This window comes from Drosophila pseudoobscura, chromosome X (genome assembly GCF_009870125.1).
Source record: "Drosophila pseudoobscura strain MV-25-SWS-2005 chromosome X, UCI_Dpse_MV25, whole genome shotgun sequence".
Taxonomy (NCBI): Eukaryota; Metazoa; Arthropoda; class Insecta; order Diptera; family Drosophilidae; genus Drosophila; species Drosophila pseudoobscura.
The window spans coordinates 6698581-6718108 of NC_046683.1; the positions used below are offsets into that span (position 1 = coordinate 6698581).

The following is a 19528-nucleotide window of genomic DNA, read 5'->3' on the forward strand; positions in this document are numbered from 1 at the left end:
GGAGAAAGAGAAGGAGAGAGAGGCCGACGACGAGGACGAGGACGAGGCAGAGACCTGGGAAATGGAGGAGGATGGCCTCGTTTCGGTACATCTTCCAAGACATTGTCAACGTTGTGCCGTCTATGGGTCTGTGGGTGGTTCGAGTGGTTCGGGTGGCTTTGTTGGGTGGTGGTGGAACGACCGATGCGTAACAATGAAAAGTCCCCAATGTAATAAATATAAAAACAGCCGAAAAATATGCTATAAAATTATTTGCCATCCAAGATGCCAGCGCCGCAAAGACCCAACGAGAGAGAGAAACTTCATTTTCCTGGGCCAAAGCCGCAGCGGAAAAACCCATTGATACTCTCTATCTCCCTCTCCATGTTTCTCATCTGGTTTGGCTGTCGTTGATTTTTGGTCCTTTTTTTGCGGCCCATAAATTTAATGGCTCTCCCTAACGCCCCCCACACACACACACACACACACACGCAGACACAAACATGCGCGAGCTCTGAAACCCTTTTTCGGCAACATCCTACGCGTACGAGTATTTGTGTTTGAGCTTCAGCTCATTAATGCTTGGGCTTGATAATGTATTATCATTTCTGGTGCGTCGCTTTTAGCAGTGGGGGGAATTTTAGTGTGCCAGGGATAGTACTCTCATCAGTCTATACCGTCTTTGGAATGGTTCGAAATCGATGGGTTACACTTACCGATTATCGTATATCGATCACTATAATCTGGTGGCTGGAACACCTAGAGTTTTCACAAAACCAACTGGATCTTTTGGCAATATTGTCTGCCTTTAACTGCATTGCAGATGTTTTTTAATCGATCCAAGTCGATCCAGTCCAAGAGTTTTCTGCATATGATATCTATTTGTTTTGTAGTTAAGAAATCGGATCGTGTTATATGTATGGACTTATGGACTCTTAAGGGGCTAAGCTGTTGCCTACTTTAAGGGACTGGCGGTATGGTATTCCTCAGTCGAGCAGGGATCCTTATAATCGTAATTCCTATTCAGTCAGGCCTCACACACACAAACACATGCATACATACATACACGAAGTGAGTGTTAATAATTTTTTTGCAGGTTTTTTCCCCGTTTATTTTGACTGTGGCCCTTAATTTATGGTCTGCTACATTGTAGCAAACACATTGGCATTTTAATGGACCTTTATGGGGCGATAGAGGAAGGTAGTTGGGGGCATGGGCAGGCGCCCGGAGATGGCATGAGTGTTGGAGAGGGGAGCAGCAGTTAGACGGGTTTGTGTAGATGCAAAAACACATTAAAATTATTGAAGCCGACAAAGGGCCATTAATTCGTTGCGCTTAGCTCGCAATAGCGGAGCACATAATTGTTTATTAATGAAGTTTAAGTATTTTTATTGGCACATTTGCGTAGACTCCTGAGGAGGAGCGCAGAAGGAAGAGAATAGAATGAAGTAAGATCTAGGGATTGAGGCAGAAGTTGGGGAGCTAAAGAAGAGTTAAATATATACATACATATGTATGTGATTGTTCACTTCTTTCAGATTCTATTGGGTTTGTCTTGGTGCAAATCTTGGTATAGAAAATCTATACGAAATAACTTTTAAAATGCAATAAAAAATAGAAAATAACATAGCTGGGAAATCATTAACATATATGTATGTTCAACATACAAATATGCCTTCAAATAAATCAATTTCAATAAAAAAAAATCTTTTTAAAGTAATGATAGCCTTTTTTTAGTCTAAAGACACAGTCTATATATATGTACATACAGGTGAATCCCTCAATGATCGTTCCTTAAAATGTATACCAAGATAGTCAACAAATCTATATATTTTGGTGAATTCTATATATTTTTTTATTTGTGGGAGGAAAGGGAAAACTGTTCCCGACTAGTCGGAACTTCGAATAAAGCATTTTGGAACTATTTTGTATTTATTGTTCAAGTCATTTTCTGTGGATAGGACAAGTTTAAATCGATATTTCCAAGCTATTTGAAATTAGAGGTTCCAATGGCTCCCATTGATATTTACTGCCTCTAAGAGATCACCAAGATGGGGCCCAAATATGACGAAACCTAAAATATAACCCTTACACACGCACACAGATGCTGACCGTCGACACTCCTACCACCTCTTCTACCCATGCACACACACACACACACACACAGACACGCTAACGTACACGCACGCATTTACTCCACCACGTGGCCCCACACACGCATCAAAGGGTTGGTCGTTGAGTGCAGTGCTCGGTTTAACCCCCACATGGAGACGCAGGCGCGAGCTCCTCCGCATCGAAAGCTATTGAATACGCATCAGATATCAATAGCTGCCCCCAACCCCCCCACACACACACACACATACATATATATAAAAGAAGAGGGTGAGAGAGACAGAGAGAGAGAGAGAGACAAAAGCAATGAGGTCCCTTTCTGGCTTCGATTTCGGGGCCACAAGTCCGAAGACAACCAATCGTGCGACAGCTGCAGGCAGCTGATTGGACGCATTTCCCTTCTGGCCAAACACCACACCAAAAAAAAATAAAAAAAAATAAACGAAAACGAAAACTGAAAAGAAAATGTAATGGAATACCCAAAGACAGAAAAAGATGGAGCATAAAAAAATGGTCAGTCAGAATGGGTCTGGTTGGGGATGGAGAGGCGGATGGGCATGGGGGAGATTGGGTTTGAGCGTTTGAAGAAACAGCATGGAGAAATGTGAAAAATTACATAATATGCGCTGAAAAATGTGCGTACATTTTTTCTATTCAAAGCTGACCAAGCTCCACTTCTCCCGCCCCTCTCCACACTCCGCTTGTACACTATACTTATATGTACCCGCATATACTCGTACTCGTATATCTATATATATACTCGTACATATGTATGTATGTATATTTCTTGTTGTATGCAAAACTTTTGCGTTTTACAATTCATTGCATATTCAATTTGCTCGTTTGGGTTTGAGTTTTTTTGGGTTCTCGGTTCTATGTTCTGTGTTCTCCGGATCCTGGGTTTTGGGTCCGGAACGGGGATGATGGCAGATGAACGAACATCAGCATCAACGAGACGACGCCACAAGGGCGTCCAAAGCAAACAGCAAAGGTCCAAAGCATATTAATAAGGATTTCATTAGTTTTATATGCTTCAGTCTACAATCTGTTTATTTTTTTTTTTTTTTTTTTTGAACAGAGACAGAGACACAAACACCAACACATGCCCACTAATGGGTCGATACTCCTGTTTCCTTTTTTTATTTATTCTCCAAAGGGGCAGCAGCGGATGGTCTCGGGCTCTCCCTAATAAATGGCTAAACGTTTGGACAAATGTCTGTTATTTTATATTATCGTTGTTGTTTGATATGAAAAGTTACCCGGGAGCGTTGGCGGGTCTACTGGGAGACTTCACCGAACTTCGCCGGCCATTCCAGAGGTCAGTTGGGTAATCTCCATACCGAGCAGGCAGGGGCTGATGATCATCTACCAGCGCTGCCTCCCTTTTCTCGTTATCTATGGGAACTCAGAAATTGTGCAGACCAATACCACTCAAGTGGGGAAGTACTGTGAGCTCTAAGCGACTTTACAGCACATTTATTTGAATTGGGTACTATTTATGTATATGTTTGGCAACACAGTTTGCCAACACTGTTTGGCAACACTGCTATTAAGTCAACACTGAAATGTTTATCTTCAGCCTATTACTGAACTGGTATCCAATGGAGCTTCAAACAATGTTACCTGGTCCACCAATGGTACAGTCAAATGGTACGTCAACCCCTGCTACATCCTCCACCCCCCCTACTATTACCATTCCCCATCCACTTCCCATTCGGTTGCGAATACGAGCTGGAGGCTCATTTGTGTGCGAAGGCTTTTTGTCTCTATTAAATTAATCGACGGCCATTTTTCCAACTTAACAAACGCAGAAATAAAAAGTATAAGCGATAAAACATTTGCTGGCCACTGACACCCGCACGACACCCCTCTTCATCCCACCCCACCCACTGGCCTATTCCACTTTTCATTCCTTCCGTCCGTTGTGGCTGTTACTGTTGCTGTTGCCGTTCCTGTTTCACTTTTCACTTTTAAGTAGCACTATTTTTTAAGGATTCTGTTTTGGGCGAAGGCTGCCTCCGTCAGTCGGTCCGTCAGTCAGTCGGTCTGGCAGTCAGTCAGTGGGTCCCCGCCCGGCATCTAAAACAATTCCCAGTTTTTTGTGCATTTTTTCATGCTTATCAAAAAAAAAACAAAAACGCACACGAGGAGGGTTGCCTGGTTGGTTGGGAAATGGATATTTCCTTCACTTTTTTTTTCACCCCCACCCTTACCATTCTACGGGTTGCGGTTGTCCCCCCGGTGCCCCGGTGCCCTGATCCCTGTGACATTTATGTTTCATTTGGCATTTTTGATGCGTTTTCCTTTTAATTTTTTCCCCCCGCTTTGTAAATTCTCTCAAGCGACAGCGGTAGCGCATTTAGTGTGACATCTCAATCAATCAGCGGCCTTCGGCCTGGGCGATTTGATTAAACAGATTTATGGTTCGTACGAGTATTGGGGTACGGTGCGGTACGTCACGAATGAGCAGGGTAGCAGGATGTTCGCTGGGATCCTCTCAACGGCCTTTTTTTTCCTTTCTCTCGCTATCTTTTCGTAAGAGCTATCCGAAAATAGATGAATCGATTGAAAGTCTTTGGTATCCAAGTATTTGACTTTCGGGAAAGATGTTTGTAGTTCCGTGAAATGTTTCTTCAAATCAGTGAAATCGTGAGAGAACGAGGCGGCACCCGACATTAATAAACACATCAACACAAAGAGCCAAAGTTTTACAAGCTCCCGGCAGAGCCTCCTGCCCCAACTCCAAGCCCCTTACGAAAGTCTTCCCCAATCTCATCCGAGTGTATGCGAGTATGTACATATGATGGCTGGCGCCTTTGTTGTGTGCCACTGACGTCTTCAGCAGCGGAAGTCAAAAAGAAAGAAAAAAGTACTTTTAATTGCCTCAGATAAGAATTACACATAACTTGCTCCCATCCCAAGGTCCCCGTAGCCTCCTGCCTCCAGTTTCGGGGAGGCGGCAATTTTACAATTCAGCGCACATTTTGATGAGCTTCATAATTTTTTGCTGCTCATTGATGTTCTCACTCATACCACCACATTGAATGGCATAATGTTGGGATGCCCTTCTTTGAGTAGAGCCTAGATGATCGAAACAAAGGGAGGATCCCAGGACGAAGGCACAGAAAACAAGTCTACATATATAGAGTCGAAGAGAGAAGGAATGAAGGAAGAACAATAAATCGAAGGGCAAGAAAGAGAATTCTACAGATCGGAGAGTAAGGAACATTTCATCGAGTTAAAAGTTATATTTAAATGATAGAAGGATTCATTCAAGGGTGTATTTGGAAAATGATGAACGCGAAATAAATGGACCATTAACGAATGATTATAGATGACTGCAGAAATCCTAAAAGAATCCTTTCTATGAGAATCAAGAGAAAAGCAATCAAATAACAAATTAAATAGAGTTCCTTTGCACAAGTTTAGGGTATTCCCGTGCCCATAGACTCCCAAGAAGTGCGTTCTTTACCCCGTCACATTTCACGCACTTGATGCCCTTTCGCTGGCGCTCTTTCCATTCATTTCACATATATGTCACACAATTATCAGAGCTGTATCTATGCATCAGTGCCTGCCGCCTGACTGCCACACAGCCTACACGGCGGAGACGTTTTGTTTGCACGAATTACATGCATTTTACGCAACATAAACGAGATTAGTGCTCCGCTCACATTTTAGCCGAACTTCTGCCGGTTCTGACACAAACCCCAACCCTAGACCATGCCCCATCCACCGTCAGCCCCACACCTAGACAGGGGAATCTTGGCTAAGATACGAGTCAACTCTTTGGACCTAGAGAGAAAGGAATACAACACAAAATAAGTATTAAAAGGTGAATTCAAAGGCGAAGCTATAGATACCCTTGAAGATCCATCGGACTATGAATGCCGACTTGAAAGAGACAAAATATCTTTCGATATCATTTTCTGAATTAAGCAGAGGACCATTCAGAATACAATTTCATTATAGTAAGTTATCTCGAATAAAAGTTTCCAATTCCAATTGCATTTCTCTAAGAGTGTTCCTGTGACATCTTCAAGTCCGATCTACCTTGACAGAACCTTTAGAATATTAAAGAGGATACCCTTCTGAAATGTATTTCAAAGGTCTGCTCAAAATCCCCATACCCCTTTAAAGAGTACACCCGTAAAAAGAAGCCGGGAGGTGGGACAGCGCCAATTGCTTTTGTTTTTTACTTGCCTTGAACTTTTTCCACCCCACTCCCTTGCACATACAACCCTTCCTTCCATTCCCCTAACCGTGTGATGTGTAATTGTTGTGGGAGGCAGAGCAGTGCAGGGGACACGAGGCAGGGGGCAGGGCAAGGTTATGGGAGTACCCATGTGCATGTGTGTGTGTGTGAGCGAGAGTTTGCATTGTTAACAAGCACAGAAATTATTCTCATCTTTCTGTTAGACACAAGAATTTCTATAGACAATGTCGACGTTTTTTCAAGTGTCCTACGCTCCTAAGCTCCGTGTATTCCTCCAAATTTACACACATATCGGAGCACATATGTATGTAATCGTATGTATGCATTCTTATATCTATATTTTTATGACTTTTGTTGATCTTCTGGAGCGAGTGCTGGAAAGGGTGTGAGACGGTTGTGCGAATGTTTCGCTTGTTTATGTTCAACAATCTCTATCAGAAGTTCTATAAACAGATGCATCTTATTGTTCCGACTGTGAAAAGTTGTCGGCAGACCTCTGAGAGTTGGAGAAAATCTTCCTCCTTCCTGGCCATCAAATATATTTCTTCTTCTTTTTGCGCTTAAGTGCAATAGGGCATATTTTTATGGAACAGGCTACTCGTCCTTCGTGAAGAGTTACATATGTATATGCCATTCCAATGGTGAGAGGACTAAGGATATTTTTGTGATAGTTTTGATATACTGAGGAGTTTGTTGATTTCCGCCATTACATAGCAATAAACTTTTCAAACTAAAACTTGATTTCTCATACCTTTGACCGGAACAAGCAATTTGCGAAAATTTCTTTTGCAAATCTTAAAAATCTAATGGCTTTCACATGCTTATAGCCACGCCAGAGTTTCGTGACGAGGATGGAGGAGGACAACAGCTGGAGCCCAGGGTGAAGCCAAGGGCAAGTGGAAAATCTCGAATCAAAATGACATTAAAGAGCTGTACCGCTTGACTATAACGATAGAGTGGAAGTAAATATTGTCATTACTCAAGCTTAAAATTAAAATTACCCACCTGAATGGTTCCACAGCGGGGCTGATGGGTGCGGGGATAATGGGGCACCACCGGAGAGGAGTTTGCGAAATGATAAACTACATAAACGGCTGAGAGCTGAGGGCAACACAGCAACAGACTAACGAAAATTTCAAATGCAAAACTTTATTTTTTCCTCCTTCTGCTTTCGGTTTTTTGCACAAGTGCTTCCCCCACCCTCAACCATTTTCCAGCCCCCTTCCCCACACTCGGACCTCCAGTCAAAGTGCCGCAACAGCAAAGAGCAAAGTAATTTTCATAACGACAACAGCAAAGTCGCCGAACTTGGCAAAAGGTGCGCCACGCCACCCAGAAAGCCTGATGAGCTGCAACCCATAGCCGCCCCTCCACCACCTCCACCACCTGCACCACCCCCGTCACCCACTGAAAGCACCCCCTTCCCCATTGCTTGGAATATGCCACGTTAAGCACATCTGTTTTTTATTGCTTTTAATTTGCCATTAATAAACCATTCCAAGGCGACCGTCGGTCGCACAAAAATGCTAATTTATATATAGATAGATGTACTCGTTTATATAGTAATAAGTAATACATATTCTGTATTGTATGTATGTAAGTATATATAGGTATATTTGAGCAATCCAATTTGAATTTTCCCTCCTGCAGGCATTAACTCTGCCCATTTAGGTTGCGAAGGCTAATGCCTCCATAAGTCAATGAGTTTTTGGCATTTTTATGGCTTATGAACAGACACCCAAAAGGGCAGAAGCAAGTGGCAGGTGGCAGCCGTGGGAACAGAACTCCCACTCAAGTTGATAAAAGTTTCCGAGACCAAAACTTTGGGATAGAAAACTCCACAGTTCTTAATAATCAGGAACCATAATACCCTTCCAATTCCCATTATAATGTTCCAAAGGAATTACTAGAGAACTTGGTAGGTACTTTTTTTTTAAACTTATCATTCAATAGAGGTCATAACACATTTAACGAATATTTTTTTAAAAGTCCACCAATCAAAGTAAAACTTCCACAGATCTTTTCACTTAAAATACAGCTTTTCCTTTGCTATAAAAGTAAAATAAATCCATTGAAATGCGATGGTTACACTGCCTCGGGCTTCTCACCGAAAGAAGATTACATCGGAGAAGAAGGAACATCGGCAAATTAGCATAACCTCGACCAAAAATGACCAATGGTTCCACTTTCGAAGATGTCCAGACGTCAGCAGACTCCTGAATCTCTGTAAAAACGTATAGGAGTTAAAGGAGTTACTGAGAAGACCGTGAAGTGCCATATGAAGCTTATATGACTCTATGACGAGACCGTGAAGCTTTACGTTGCCAAGATTGATAGGTGCATCATAGCATCATCATATATAATTTCAACCGGAAAGCAAACGAAAATCAGAAACTTAACATACGCCTCTGCAAGTATCGGCGGGCACCTCTAACATCGTCTGTTATGTCAACAGCCTGTGGCCAGACTGCTTCCAGTGGCCTGTTAGGCGGAACAGTATGCTGTTAACGCGGGTTCTGCTGTTAACTGAGGAAGTCGCTTTCTGATTTTTCTGTTCGCCTGGTAATAAAATATCGAAAAATATCGTTTTGGCATCGTGTCGTCACGGAATTTCCTTTTTCGATGCCGTTGGTGCTTTTAATGTGGGTTTTAATGGAAATGATACTTCATTTTTTTTTAGAACGTATTTGGACCACACATCTGAGGCCAGCACCGCCATTATTTTGTAATTCCATTACTGCCGCTAGGGCTGCTAGGAAAGATAGTGTATTCCTATGCATTATTTCACAAATATATTAACGCAATGCCTTTTATACTGAAAATCATATAGGGAGGAGTTTTTATGCCCTATACTCAAAATGAGTATTGGGGTATATTAGATTTGTGGTCAAAGTGGATGTGTATAACGTCAAGAAGGAAGCGTTTCCGACCCCATTAAATATATATATTCTTTATCAGCATCAATAGCCGACTAAGACGACCTCTAACCTAGAAACATGGACAGATAATTGAACCAAATAGTATCCCCCACCAAATTCTTCGACCTTGATAGCACGCATTTTTATACCCGATACTCAAATAAGAGCTAGAGCAACCAAATTTGGTACCCAAACTCCTGTTAGATCTATCTGTCACAAGTTTATTTCAAAATTTCTCCATTTTGCTTAAGGCATGCTTTCCAGTGGCGTCTTCTGGTGTGAAGATTGTAAACTAATCTCAATTACCGGTTACACAAACGTCTCCGCTGTAGTGGGTTGAAGATATACATATGTATGTAGTTCCATGTAGAACAAACAAAAAAGGTTCAAAAAGGTACATGTGCTCTCAAAAATATTAATTTATTGTTTATATGTTGCAAATCATAGGACTTGAGAGATAGAACTAAAAATTCATCCGAGAGCACATTGGAAAAGTGCCCTGCTTCGTTTCGTTTAGTTTTGTGTATGTGTTGTTGCATTAATTTTTTTTTGTATTTAAAATTGTGTGAAGATTGATTACTTCTAGCATTGTATCAGAATTCAGTTTTTCTAAAAGCTCGTCATTAAACTTCGTCATCCCGAACTTGCAGGATTTTAAAATCCTCTAGATTCTCTTGTGGAATGAGTCGCATTTTCATATCGGTGGCCAAATGGAGAACCGCATTAAGGGCCACCGATGGGGACAGAAAATCTTTGCTTTCGTCACTCAGCACATCAGGCAACGATCGGTAAACCTCCTGGAAGCTTGCGGTACCCTTGGCGTAGCTTTCTTCTTTTGGCACTGGGAGGGAGGGTATCGATGCCTCATTGCCAGAACTGAATTGTTTCTGGATCAAATATTGGCAGCTGTTCTTGAGATTCTTCATGTCGATCACCTTGGCACGCTTCGCAAATGGCCCAATCACATTGCTGACCTGAAAAATAAGTGATATTTTAGATACCCTTAGGAATGGTATATCCCTCAAAGACCCACCTGCCTTGGTGCACCCTTAAATTCGGTTGATATCTCCATGATTGTATCCTCACCCTCATGCATGCTTTGGCTTTGATTGGGAATATCCCCACATAAATCCTTATTCATCATGTCCATGGGATCTTCAATGCCCGCTGCCAACATTCGGTTCATGACAGGATCATCTGTGGTGAAATTTTCATTGTCAAAGAGCTCTCTATCGGCACCACCGTGGTGTAAGCCCCTATCCATATCCACATCATTGCCCAGACTCTCAACCAGATCGGCATCACCAAATTGCTGGCTAACTTGGTAATCCGCTTCATTGTTGGATTTCGTGGGCATCCGCTTTCGGGCTTCGCATTTCTTTTGATAGTTGACCTTTTGCTGCTTTATGTTGGCATCAAGAGGCTGGAAGAGCTCCTCTTTGCATTGTCCATAGTGGAACTCCTTCATGCGTAGCTTGGCGGCAGCGGCAGCGGCAGCGGCAGCGGTTTTGGTTTTCTTTGGTTTGCCAACAGTCACAGCATCCTTTGGGCCAATTGTCTGGGCCAGAGTGGTGCGCGGACGAGGGATCCTGAATTTCCAATGCGCAGGAGCTTCACAAAGCTGTGAGATCTGATCCATGGGTCTGTATGAATACTCCAGCCTAGTGACACCATCCACTGGCCTCAGATCGTCAATGAATTCGGCGGTTTTCTTTAAACGGCGGCAATTGGTGATGACCGTCTGCTCTTCAGCGGTGAGCTCCTGCAAATCATTCGAGTGTTTATCTAAGATAATGGGAGGACCGGCTTCAATATCCGGCATGGGTTCACACTCGGCATTCATGTCAAAGGCCACCTCTGAAATAGATCCCGACTGTGGCTTGGGATTGGGTTCATTGGGATTGGTTATCACATAACCCGTGTGGAGTGGCCGCAGTTTTAGATCATCCATACGGTTGTACAGTTCGGGCAGCCAATCCGCATTGCACAACTCTTCAGCGGTCCACTCCTTGGCGCCAGCACTCAGCGTTTCGCTGTCCATGAGCTCATCCGTCTCCTCGGTGTCATCAAACATTTTGGAAGTCGGGCGTAGCCGCATCTCAGAGTCCACGCTGGGCAGAATGTTGTGCATCATTCGATGGGCTGCATCGAGGGAGCCCACCGTCGAATTGAGCTTTGCAAATATAGGGTCCTGCATGGGCACCATATCCAAAGGCGCATTCAACATTTCCTTGTTCTTTGCCAACGTTGATAACTTCCTTTTCTGGCGCTTGCGCTTAGGTGCCGCCTGCTGCTGTTGACTAGGAGCTCCATCGCCGCCTTCGCCATCAACTGGAGGTCCGTCAGGTAAGCCCGTCAAGGTGCGAGCATTCAAACCCGCCGATATACGACGTGCATCGATGTTGATGGAGTCTACACGCAGGCTGTAGACCTTGCCCGAGACCTGCAGCAAAGAGCCAGCCATCTGTAAAAGTAGAAAAGTAGGTTAGGAGCTCTCCATATTTTTCGGAGGGGTACGCACGTTGAAGCTGCGTAGCTTTTTGTGATGGTTATCCATTAGATTGGCCAGTGTATCAATCAACGATATATCCCAGGCATTGGCTGTGCTCAGCTTATTGCAGTTGTACAGATCCAAGGAAGAGCGTACCGTCTCGTTCTCCTCAATGGACTCGAGAATTGAACTCTTGCGCTTGTTTGCAGATCGACGCACTGGACTCTCCGAGCGTGGCGGCGTCATTACAATGCTGGGGTGTGCGTAACAAACAAATTTTCACCGGATTTTTACTAATTTCGTTTGATTGGGCTGCGTTGGTAATCTGCGAAAGCTGGATAACCACACTTACACGCGCAGGGCTGAAAGCGCAATATAAATAAACGAAAATTAAAGTTTAAAAATTCCACAATGCCGGCTTGAACGCTAGAATGTTCAGGTTCAATGATTTTAACAAATATATGAATACACAAATTATTTGTACTGTCAAAAAATTGTCAAAATGGCAATGATAGTATCGATAACTGTGCAAGGTATTGATATTTTTATTTGTTACATCCCTGATTGGCGGCAAAAAAGCTAAAATATGAAGAAAAAGAAAAGATGAAACGCATTTGCGTATATACTCAAAATGAGTATAGGGGTATATTAGATTTTTGGTCCAAGTGATTGTGTAGAACGTCAAGAAGAAAGCGTTTCCGACCCCATTAAATATACATATTCTTTATCAGCATCAATAGCCGACTAAGACGACCTCTAACCTAGAAACATGGACAGATAATTGAACCAAATAGTATCCCCCTCCAAATTCTTCGACCTGGATAACACGCATTTTCATACCCGATACTCAAAATGAGTATATGGGTATATGAGATCTGTGGTGAAAGTGGATGTGTGTAACGTCCAGAATGAAGCGTTTCGGACCCCATAAAGTACCCCGAGTCGATAGAGCCATGCCTGTCTGTCCGTTCTATGAGCGCCTAGACCTCAGAGACCATAAGAGCTAGAGCAACCAAATTTGGTATCCACACTCCTGTTAGATATATCTGTTGCTTAGGGCATGCATTCCAGTGGCGTCTTCTGGTGTGATTGTAAACTAATCTCAATTACCGGTTAAAATAAATAATTATCAAGTAATACACAAACGTCTCCGCTGTAGTGGGTTGAAGATATACATATGTAGTTCCATGTAGAACAAACAAAAAAGGTTCAAAAAGGTACAAGTGCTCTCAAAAATATTAATTTATTGTTTATATGTTGCAAATCATGGGACTTGAGAGATAGAACTAAAAATTCATCCGAGAACACATTGGAAAAGAGCCCTGCTTCGTTTCGTTTAGTTTTTTGTATGTGTTGTTGCATTAATTTGTATTTAAAATTGTGTGAAGATTGATTACTTCTAGCATTGTATCAGAATTCAGTTTTTCTAAAAGCTCGTCATTAAACTTCGTCATCCCGAACTTGCAGGATTTTAAAATCCTCTAGATTCTCTTGTGGAATGAGTCGCATTTTCATATCGGTGGCCAAATGGAGAACCGCATTAAGGGCCACCGATGGGGACAGAAAATCTTTGCTTTCGTCACTCAGCACATCAGGCAACGATCGGTAAACCTCCTGGAAGCTTGCGGTACCCTTGGCGTAGCTTTCTTCTTTTGGCACTGGGAGGGAGGGTATCGATGCCTCATTGCCAGAACTGAATTGTTTCTGGATCAAATATTGGCAGCTGTTCTTGAGATTCTTCATGTCGATCACCTTGGCACGCTTCGCAAATGGCCCAATCACATTGCTGACCTGAAAAATAAGTGATATTTTAGATACCCTTAGGAATGGTATATCCCTCAAAGACCCACCTGCCTTGGTGCACCCTTAAATTCGGTTGATATCTCCATGATTGTATCCTCACCCTCATGCATGCTTTGGCTTTGATTGGGAATATCCCCACATAAATCCTTATTCATCATGTCCATGGGATCTTCAATGCCCGCTGCCAACATTCGGTTCATGACAGGATCATCTGTGGTGAAATTTTCATTGTCAAAGAGCTCTCTATCGGCACCACCGTGGTGTAAGCCCCTATCCATATCCACATCATTGCCCAGACTCTCAACCAGATCGGCATCACCAAATTGCTGGCTAACTTGGTAATCCGCTTCATTGTTGGATTTCGTGGGCATCCGCTTTCGGGCTTCGCATTTCTTTTGATAGTTGACCTTTTGCTGCTTTATGTTGGCATCAAGAGGCTGGAAGAGCTCCTCTTTGCATTGTCCATAGTGGAACTCCTTCATGCGTAGCTTGGCGGCAGCGGCAGCGGCAGCGGCAGCGGTTTTGGTTTTCTTTGGTTTGCCAACAGTCACAGCATCCTTTGGGCCAATTGTCTGGGCCAGAGTGGTGCGCGGACGAGGGATCCTGAATTTCCAATGCGCAGGAGCTTCACAAAGCTGTGAGATCTGATCCATGGGTCTGTATGAATACTCCAGCCTAGTGACACCATCCACTGGCCTCAGATCGTCAATGAATTCGGCGGTTTTCTTTAAACGGCGGCAATTGGTGATGACCGTCTGCTCTTCAGCGGTGAGCTCCTGCAAATCATTCGAGTGTTTATCTAAGATAATGGGAGGACCGGCTTCAATATCCGGCATGGGTTCACACTCGGCATTCATGTCAAAGGCCACCTCTGAAATAGATCCCGACTGTGGCTTGGGATTGGGTTCATTGGGATTGGTTATCACATAACCCGTGTGGAGTGGCCGCAGTTTTAGATCATCCATACGGTTGTACAGTTCGGGCAGCCAATCCGCATTGCACAACTCTTCAGCGGTCCACTCCTTGGCGCCAGCACTCAGCGTTTCGCTGTCCATGAGCTCATCCGTCTCCTCGGTGTCATCAAACATTTTGGAAGTCGGGCGTAGCCGCATCTCAGAGTCCACGCTGGGCAGAATGTTGTGCATCATTCGATGGGCTGCATCGAGGGAGCCCACCGTCGAATTGAGCTTTGCAAATATAGGGTCCTGCATGGGCACCATATCCAAAGGCGCATTCAACATTTCCTTGTTCTTTGCCAACGTTGATAACTTCCTTTTCTGGCGCTTGCGCTTAGGTGCCGCCTGCTGCTGTTGACTAGGAGCTCCATCGCCGCCTTCGCCATCAACTGGAGGTCCGTCAGGTAAGCCCGTCAAGGTGCGAGCATTCAAACCCGCCGATATACGACGTGCATCGATGTTGATGGAGTCTACACGCAGGCTGTAGACCTTGCCCGAGACCTGCAGCAAAGAGCCAGCCATCTGTAAAAGTAGAAAAGTAGGTTAGGAGCTCTCCATATTTTTCGGAGGGGTACGCACGTTGAAGCTGCGTAGCTTTTTGTGATGGTTATCCATTAGATTGGCCAGTGTATCAATCAACGATATATCCCAGGCATTGGCTGTGCTCAGCTTATTGCAGTTGTACAGATCCAAGGAAGAGCGTACCGTCTCGTTCTCCTCAATGGACTCGAGAATTGAACTCTTGCGCTTGTTTGCAGATCGACGCACTGGACTCTCCGAGCGTGGCGGCGTCATTACAATGCTGGGGTGTGCGTAACAAACAAATTTTCACCGGATTTTTACTAATTTCGTTTGATTGGGCTGCGTTGGTAATCTGCGAAAGCTGGATAACCACACTTACACGCGCAGGGCTGAAAGCGCAATATAAATAAACGAAAATTAAAGTTTAAAAATTCCACAATGCCGGCTTAAACGCTAGAATGTTCAGGTTCAATGATTTTAACAAATATATGAATACACAAATTATTTGTACTGTCAAAAAATTGTCAAAATGGCAACGATAGCTTCGATAACTGTGCAAGGTATATAATATTTTTATTTATTACATCCCTGGTTGCGTGATTGGCGGCAAAAAAGCTAAAATATGAAGAAGAAGAAAAGATGAAACGTATTTCCGATGTGGGTGATAGGGAAAATAAGAAAATATGAAAAGTGTCCAAGCAAAAAATTTTACTTTTTAATTTTTTTCAGAGGTAATTCTTCTTTTTCACATGACTTAAGTGTCTTACATCTGGTTAGAATGATTGCAGTAAATTTTCAATTGTGAAAATCTGATAAATGTATCTTTAAATCGGATCCAAACATTTTGTAGCTTCAGCTTACCGCCTTGTAATATTAAACTTAAAACTGCTAAACTGATTGTTTTTGTATGCATTTTTATATTAAAATGTTGAAAAATCGAAGAAAAATAGTTTCTTGTGTTTGGCAATGCCCAATAAATCCATATGTTCTTAATTAGTTTTGATATATAGAAACAGGTAAATATAAATAATAACTCTATAAGATGGCTAATGGAGAACTACCAAGTATCCCATTTAATGCATTCCTCAGACAATTCTATGGGAATGCCAACGATTTCAGCTGCACAACAGAATAAGCAACTGAATAGACGAAAGTTTCCCAAAATCCTTTCAAGTCCAACCCCCAAAACTAGCCACCTGCAGGGTCCCAGCCTGAACCATTCCCTGAACCATCGAGACAAAGCATTGCCTTCGGGGCTGTCTGTCCGAAGGCGCGGGAGTAACATCAAAGATGCTGTCGAGCAGCCTAAACAACAGGACCTTAGACGATGGACATGGCTCTTGAGAGCCCGCCTTATTCGCTGGCCAAGTCCCTTTACCTTGGCCAAAGCATTGCGAAATTAGCCAAGAGTAATCCTTTAAGTTTAGTGCCCAAAAATTGCACACAATTGTCGCAGTGGCAGAGGCTGTGGCTGTGGCAGTCCAACGAACCTCCTCCAACATTGTCAGCCAACGTTGATGACATTGTGTAAAATTTTGTAGCTGTCGTCGACATTGCCGTTCCCCTTCCCGTTGTCGTTGCTCGTCCTGGTCGCGGCATCCTCCAGCCAGCCGACTGGCTATAAAACTTTTATAGTAAAAAGTAAATGCCACAAATGAGCAATCGAAAATTTCGCATTATAATGCAAACTGTGTGCATTTTTCGGGGTTATTGTAGTCGACTCTCGGGCGCAAAAGACAAACGCATACCAAGGCACAGTCGTCGTCGTAGTCGTAGTCGCAGTCGTCATGGCCGCCTCGCTACAGATCCAGTGGCAGCTTCAACTTCAGCTCTCTCCTCTCTTGCCTCTATTAATAATAATAGAATTTTTGGAAAATTTCCCTCCTCCAGAGAGAGAGAGAGAGAGAGGAGGAAGAGGAGTGATGGGAAAAGGAAAAGGAAACTGCCTTTCGGCTCGCGATTTTTGCATTTGACAACGAAAACGAAATGAACGAGTTGGGTCACCATTCCATTCCTTTCCATTCTTCACCTAACCAAACCCCAACGTTCCCTTACATTCCCTTTGGACTGTATTGCATAATTCAGAGGAGAGCTGTCTGCTCTTACCTCTTCCCTATGCAGTCGACTCTGGGCGACTCTGTCCTGCCTGACAATAATGCTAATAATGATAATGATTATAATGCATGAACAAAATATTCCTGTAGATGCCTTTGTCTATTGAACCAGCCTTGGAGCTCCATGGAGCTCTACTCGACTCGACTCGACTCCAACGACTCGACGCTGTCTGTTGTTTGGCATCTAATGAACTTCTTTATGGCTGCATCGTTCGCATAGCTAATTCAAAGAGTATTCCTGCTCTAGGGAGTACATTTCATAGAGAGAAATTTAAAGGCAATTCTGTGGAAAATGTTGGAAATATTATATGGAGTTTTTAATCTACTTGCAGCTTTTGTATCTTAAGGAACTTGACCTAATTGTAATGACTATTCTATAGTAATGGGGGGACCACTATCAATTAGTAATCTCTACAGATCGCCCTCGACTCTTTCTCTACCCATATTCTCCTACTAAAAGAAGATTTTCTATAGGTGACTAAATATTCTCTGGGATAATCTGCACCTGCCAGGAGATCCAATCATCCCCCTAATGCCTTCACCCCCTGCCCAACCAGGTGGATTACCTACGAAAGAGCAGAAACGGCGATGGGAAGAGCCACATCGTCAGCATCATCTTTGGCATCATCGTCATCAGGCACGTCCGCGCCAGTACGTCCGCCCATTCGGTTATATTAAAACCATTTTTCGCTTATTACCAAAAAATTTAAATATTTTGAAAATAATAAACTGCGGGTGAGTTACTAAGTGGCAGCAGCGACGCCCACAAAAAAGCAAACAACGTTCCACAGAATAGAACAGAGCCCAGGCCAGGGGATTGGGTTGATGCTAATGCTGATGCTGATGCTGAGGTGGTTCGGTATCGTCATCAGCATTTGGTATCATCAAAACGATGGCAAGCATGAGCTGGCCCACCTTTAACCCCAACCACGGCCATTACTAATCCTCCCACCCAACGGAACAGAACAGAACAGAACAGAAGAGAAGCGAACCCGAAATCCAAGTAACTCCGGAGTAACTCCACCCACAGTCAGACATCGGCCACTCCGGCCCGCTGTGCGCTATCAGCGCGCCTCGTGTTGATTGTCGCGCATTGCCATCAATGTCCTCCCACTTAACCATCCGCCACCCATCAGCCACCCCTTTCGCAGCCCCTCGCTTAATAAGCATCACACGTTCGTGATGATGGTGATGATGATTACGATGTTGGTGACCATGGGCTCAGATGAAAAGGGGTTATTCCTTCCAACTTTACGAAACTGTTTGATATGAAGCTCGAATCGATCTTTGCTTAGAAATGTATGTATTTTTTAAATCAATTAAATGATTTTCAAATCAAATTTGCAACTTTATAATCATCATCAAAGTACTTTTCAGCATGTCTGGCTTGATTTCATTTTATGAGTTCCCCAAGAGCTTCTCCTTTCAAGACTACGCCCCTAGAAGAAATGATGCTGTAGATGCCCATGCCCATGGCCCATGCTGGTGTTGGCGTTGGCCTCATAGTGTCATATTTTTATGATTTTTATGTTAATTCATAACCAGCGACAACGTCGCGGTTACCACCACTCACCATTCTACCCTGGACCATCCTCAAGCATCAGCTACCAGCCTCCTTCTTCTATTTTGCCAAATGCTTTTTAATCCTTTTAATGAAAATTAGTTCCTCTCAATAACATTTAATATATTTTCCTTTGCTTTTGGGGTTTTCCCCTCCTCTTGTCTCCTCTGTCTATATATCTCTTGGTGTCCCATCCACTCGGAGTTCTGTTGTTTTCACAGGCATTATCATAATTTCTGTTTGCAACCCTAAATCAACACTTGCCAGCTCCTGCTCCAGCTCCAGCTCCTGCTTTAGCTCCAGCTCCAGCTCCTGCTCTGACTCGATAAAGGGTTACTGGTCCTGTCCATTTGGCGGTTGAGTGGATGGGGAGGCCCAAGACCCGTGGTTGCTGCGACAGTCAGACAGAGAGAGACAGAGGGCTTGGCATATATCACAAGGTGCTTTCCCCTTCACCACCGCCACTACCATGCCACTACATCCACTTCTTGTCTTTGTCTTTGACCTTTTGCGTTTGATTTTCTATGCAGCGTTAAATGGCATCCGCGTCCTCGTCGTCGTCCTCGTCGTGTCTCCTTCTTGGAGGAAAATTGAAAACCCAAAAGCAGTAAAAATTAATGGCCGTAGCGAAGGTGTTGCCATCCATATTCTACCCTCCTCTCCTGCTTTCTTCGTGCTTTCTTATTGATAACACGAGCACTCGCAACCGTACATATACGCGGTGTCGAGTCAGTGGCCCTTAGATATTCAGGGAAAGGAATGTTATATATTTGATACGGATATTCCAGATGTAGCGCGAGTGCAGCGCCAGTGTCTAGCGTCTTTTTAATTGATTTGCTTCCATCAAAATAATAAT

At 43.5% G+C, this 19528-nt stretch overlaps 3 protein-coding genes across 3 annotated transcripts in view; 1 reads left to right on the forward strand and 2 right to left on the reverse strand.

Annotated features, from left to right (window-relative positions):
* Positions 1-19528, forward strand: part of LOC6901756 (uncharacterized) — an 81649-nt gene that overhangs the window by 43970 nt on the left and 18151 nt on the right. The window lies entirely within an intron of this gene.
* Positions 9714-12150, reverse strand: LOC117184562 (uncharacterized). Its single transcript, XM_033382801.1, has 3 exons — positions 11747-12150; positions 10259-11689; positions 9714-10199 (listed from the first exon to the last, which is right to left on the reverse strand). Exons 1-3 carry the CDS (start codon positions 11960-11962, stop codon positions 9849-9851), a joined length of 1998 nt encoding a protein of 665 aa, XP_033238692.1. The 5' UTR covers positions 11963-12150; the 3' UTR covers positions 9714-9848.
* LOC6901757 (uncharacterized) lies at positions 12941-19402 on the reverse strand. The gene is made up of 4 exons (XM_033382800.1): positions 18685-19402; positions 15055-15386; positions 13567-14997; positions 12941-13507 (listed from the first exon to the last, which is right to left on the reverse strand). The coding sequence occupies exons 2-4, from the start codon at positions 15268-15270 to the stop codon at positions 13157-13159; spliced, it is 1998 nt and encodes a 665-aa protein (XP_033238691.1). The 5' UTR covers positions 15271-15386; positions 18685-19402; the 3' UTR covers positions 12941-13156.